The sequence below is a fragment of the Pteropus vampyrus genome, unplaced genomic scaffold (genome assembly GCF_000151845.1).
Source record: "Pteropus vampyrus isolate Shadow unplaced genomic scaffold, Pvam_2.0 Scaffold274, whole genome shotgun sequence".
Lineage (NCBI taxonomy): Eukaryota > Metazoa > Chordata > Mammalia > Chiroptera > Pteropodidae > Pteropus > Pteropus vampyrus.
Genome location: NW_011889055.1, coordinates 242,100 through 247,189, shown reverse-complemented (window position 1 = coordinate 247,189; position 5,090 = coordinate 242,100). Strand labels below are relative to the sequence as shown.

General features: G+C 53.9%; 1 protein-coding gene across 1 annotated transcript in view; it reads right to left on the bottom strand.

Moving 5' to 3' along the window:
• SLC5A11 (solute carrier family 5 member 11) overlaps window positions 1-4,712 on the bottom strand; it is a 19,423-nt gene extending 14,711 nt beyond the window's left edge. Inside the window, exons 1-2 of the mRNA XM_011375511.2 lie at window positions 4,578-4,712; window positions 304-375 (exon numbers count right to left, since the gene is read on the bottom strand). Coding sequence (XP_011373813.1) covers window positions 304-375; window positions 4,578-4,712 — 207 coding nt within the window. The remainder of the gene's footprint in view (window positions 1-303; window positions 376-4,577) is intronic.
• Between the last annotated feature and the right edge of the window lie 378 nt (window positions 4,713-5,090).

The window sequence follows — 5,090 nt, the reverse complement described above, 5'->3', positions numbered from 1 at the left end:
AGACAGACAGACAGACAGACAGAGATGATAGGCAGATGCAAGAGGAGGAAACCGGGTTCTGACCACCTCGCGCCTCTGCTCTCAGCCAGGACCGAGACCAGCGCAACCCTAGGTTCTCCCTTACGTGAGCTGATGAACTCTCTTTCCGATTCAACAAATCTGAGTGGCGACTGAGCCTTTTCTGCTGTACACCGTGCCTTCCACGCAGGAGACCGAGGAATCCCGAGACGGCAGAAACTAGACAGAACCCTGGCCCTCGAAAACGCGACGAGTAGCGACTTTAACTGACAGAAGACCACTTACTGGCCACCAGACCATTTCTCCTCCAGCCAGGAAGTAGCCCTTCACGGTGTCTCTTTTGGTCTTCACTGTGGACTGGAACGAAGAAGAAGGCAGGGAGGGGCGGTATTAACGGTCAAGGCCACTCTGCGTGGCTGGGGCCGCGGTCGTAACGCGGGAGACCGGCAGGCTGAAGTCAGACGTCGACTATATTTTGTCGGACCCGTGGTTTTTAAGAAGATTTTGATCTGCCTGTGGAGGAGACCCGGCCCCTTCAGGTCGTCACGCTGTGCCAGTCCCGGCTGCACACATTTTCCGCAGCCCGCTGGGCCCCCAGGCGTTCGGGTCGGAGACTCGCGGGTCGCCTGCGCCGTCTCGTAATAAGCACTGCTCGCTGAGTGTTAGCGCTTGTGCACGCACGGCAGCAGACACCAGTTGGCATCTCCAAGCTTTGTCTCATTGGAATTCTCGCCAGCCCCTGTGAGGTCGGTACCATCAGGCCAGTCCGACAGACGAAGAAACTGAGGCTAAGAAGTAAAGTCACTTAGCTAGTGCCATATTTCTACATAGCAGAACGGCCAAGAATTCAGACTTAGTTCAGCCTGATTCTGGAGCCCACGTTTTCGCTGGTCTCCAAAATCATCCGCAGAAGGAGCAAGCTTCCTGGCACTGAAGGTGTTTTAGTAGAGACACTTTGGCCACTAAGTAGTACGTGCGACCTTAAATAAGTCGTTACGCTTCTCTGAGCCTCTGGCCGTGAATGTCAGTGAGAGGGTTGACTGGACGGCATGACATGGCACTTTGTCATCCCTGCAAGTCATCTCACTGTCGAGAACGGGCACCGTAGAGCGACGTTAGCATCGTGGTGGAGTGGGAAGACCCCTTTGTATCTCCCCTTAAATCTACAGCTAGTGGGGCATCTATAACCCAACGGAAGGCCTCTGGTCTACACGCTAGTGTGCCTGAGAGAGCCGCACGTCCGTACATCTGAAGGTGGGTGGACTGGCCTGTGTCTGGGAGGCGGGATGGGAAGGACAGGGGCAGCGTCCACGGACAGGTCCCTGGACGCCACGGCGGAGCCGATGGCCCATGGCAGCAGGGAGGAATCAGGGTGCGGCCACCACACTGCGTCTCTGCAGAGGGCAAGGGGCAGTAGCGGTGTCAGCGCCTGGAAATCTGGCTCCTTCCCCTGGTTGTGGCAGAGCCTGCTAGCGGCACCTATGGCCTCCCGCAGCCATGGGTGGGAGAGCCTGGTAGCCGCGTGCTGGGCTCGTGAACCCCGCTTCCCCCAACAAGCCACGTCCCCCACCATGGCAGTGGTGCCCTGAGACCAGGCAACCTGGACACAGCAGGGACACCCACCCGTCGGTCACCCAGGCAGTGACTCCCATGACTACAGGACGCCCTCCACCACGGCCACCGGCCACCGTGGGATCCCAGAGGCACAAGCAGTGCAGGTACGAAGACACAGAAACTTGTGCTAGAGCGCCATCTGCTGGAAAACCAAAGCCAGACCGCTGATTACCGACCTGCTGAGCTGTTAAAAACCAAGAGCGGCATCTCAGCAAGAAAAAGGTCCTCGGTTTCAAACGTGCCGCCAGGCGAACAACCCATCAAGCACCACGGCAAAAACCAAGGTAGCCTCGTCACACAGGAATCGATGACGACTCTCTAGAAACCGAAGTCCAAGTCATGGACGATCGTGAGCTCCGGGGCAGAGAATTCGAAATAGTCGCGAAAACACACAAGATACAGGAAAACTCAGAAAGGCGGTTCAGGGAGCTCAGGGATACCGTCAATGAGTAGAAGAGTACTTTCCCAGAAAGCCTGACATCGTGGAAAGAACCAAACAGAAACTCTGAAGAGCTCGGTGCACGAGACGAAGAATATGGTAGAAGCACTGGACACAGCAGCGCGTCGGAGAGAGACTCATCCGCAGAAGGAGTGAGCTTCTTTGCAGACGCCCGAGGCCAGCTGACTCGACGCCCTTCAGTGGGCGCGAAGACAGAAATCGAGCGACAAGTCAGGCGGAAGAAGGGGCTGCCGAGGCTGCTTTTTGTTTTTGTTTTTGTTTTTTTAATAAGAGGATCCTATGAGAACTATCTGATTTTGTTAGAACGGGCAACGTAAGATAAGGAGTATCCCGGAAGGAGAAGGGAACAGAGAGCCGTTCAAAGAAATGATGGATGGGACTATGCCGAACCGCGGGCAGGAACTGCACATTCGAGAACAAGAAGCGAACGGAACACCCGATGATCTCGACAACGAAAAAGACCTTCTCCAAGGCACTGTGCATTAAAACTGTCCAAAGTTAACGATAAAGAAAGAATTCTCAAGGCAGCCAAGCGGGGCGTGGGGTGGGGGAGACAGTAACCTACAAAGGAACGCCGTCGGGCTACCATCGGATTTCTCGGCAGTGACCCTACAGGCCAGGAGAGAGTGGATTGATATATTCAAAATAGATAAAGGTAGAAACCAGCAGCCAAGAAGAATATGTCCTGGTAAAGCCAAGTTATCCTATTATGAAGAAGAAATCGAGGCTTCTCAGATGAATAAAAGCTGAGGAAATTTATCACCGCAAGAGCCGCCTTACGAGAAAATGTTGAAATGAGCACGTCTACTTGAAACAAAAAGACAGAAGGGCACGAAACTGTAAGTTGATAGACAGACGGAAGCAGGAAATTCCAGCTCTATTTCAGACGAGGGTGCCCAACAATGATCACGTAGCGGTTAAAGGGAAAGAGGCCTTAAAAAGGGGACTCTCTCAAAAAGACATAACACGAATATGTATGCGCCCAACCTAGGAGCGCCAAGTATATAAAGCAATTATTATTAATAAAGTCGAAGGGAGAAATAGACAGCAACACCATCATTTTTTTTTTAAGAGAAGAGAAAGTAGATACTGGTTCATTCTAAATCCGGGGTCTCCCAAACCAGCGATGCGTGAGTCTCCCTGTTCTCCCGTGAAAATGCAGACGCCCGAGGCCAGCTGACTCGAACGCCCTTACTCTCGACAGCGCCTCCTCCCCTTACTCCGTCCTGGTCGGCTGGGGGCACGGGGCAGGCTCCGGGCCCCGGTCTTTGGCATGTCCGAGACTTTCGCTTCCTTCTTGACCTGGAAGAGGGCGAGCTGAGAGGTAGGAGGAGAGAAACGGTCTACAACAGTCAGATCGAAGTGGGGGCAGCTCAGTGGGCTACCCTCTTGCAAGTCCTTTGTACCAGGTGACCTGACAATCACATGGTGGCCCTTCCTCTGCACCATCCTTATCCCCGAGTCACGAAGCTCCTTAATATGTAAACAGTTCCTAGAAACTGATGAAGTTGAAGATCAAGAGCCTAATGAAAATGAAAGACGTGAAACCGTACTTTACAGGAAGGAAATAAGTGGTCCCTAAACACGTGCGAGGGCGTCCGGCCTCACCTGCAAGGTAAGTGTACACCGACGATCGCTGAGTTGCTGGTTCGGTAAAAATGAAAACGTTTGACAAGACAGTGTTTGGAGGACACGAAGAGACACGGCCTCGCGTCTGTCGGCGATGTGTGCGCAGACCGGCGCCGCCCCCAACGAGGGCAATGGCCACAAACGATCGTAATTACGAGCGCGTGTCTCCTTTCCCCTGACAGTCCCAGAGGTTGTGGGGACTTACACCACGCGACAGTGGCACACGTCCAAACTGACGAGGGCGCACGGCTGGTTTATTGCGGCGTAAATTGAGGTAGGAAGATGGGACATAGTCCGAATGGCCATCAGCAGACAGGGTCAATAAAGCGCAGTTCTATCATCTAATGAAATACTGTGCGACTTTTAAGAAGACGAGGAAGCTTCTAGATTCCGATATGAAGAGCTACCCAGGAGGCAGTGGTAAGTGAAAAATACCAAGGTGAAAAACAATAGGTATAATAAGCTCGCTTCCACTTGAAAAAGGGGTAAATATAGACAATAATATTTGCTTCAGTTTTGCGTGGAGAAACTATGGAAGAATACACCAATTCGCTGAAAAATTAATACCTGGGGAGGGAATGGTCATTCTGAGACTTTTCGCTCTGTCTTAAGGAGACCATGAATTCTCAACCCGCTCTCCTTACTGACAGAGCAGGGAACTCACATTCCCGGGGCCTCGGTTTTCGTATCTGTAAAATGGGGTGCAGTGACCGTAGCTCCTCCGTAAGGGCCTGTGCAGGTGACACGAGGTGACAAGTGCAACTGCCTGACAAACGTTTTTGAAACCGTGGCGTGCTGCGTACTGTGCGACCTCGAGCTGGTCTGTCCCCGCCCCGCCTGCCCGGGGCTGGCTTACCCAGATTCCCACGGCCATGACGAAGAGGAAGTAGAGTACCAGCACCGTGATGTCGCCAGCCTCCAGTCTCCTCTTGGGAAACACGTCCAGAGTGCCCGGCTGTGTGGGCAGGGCGCTGGTGGGGCCGCTCTCCATGGCGCTGGACGGACACGGGCTCCTGGGGGCTGCAGATGTGTGTCACACGTGGGGACCGGGGACACCCTCCCTTCCGTCCCACGGCTGCCTCCTTGGACCTGCCAGGCAAGACGACACACGCGGAGGGCTGCGTGACGGAGGCCGAGGGGAGGTCCGCCCGGCCAGATGTCCACGCATGCGCTCAGCAAGTGACAGGGGGTCCCATCGAATCCAGGGTTAAATTTTGCCAAGTCGATCACTCATTTGGCAAAATATTAAGAAAAATAAGCAATGTAAATACTACGAGTGGTCCATCTACTAAGCGCATGCTCAGGAGGAAGAGTCGCCGTCTGTGTGCTGGGGGCCTCCCAGCGGGGTGCAGGCCGAGCCGACGCACTC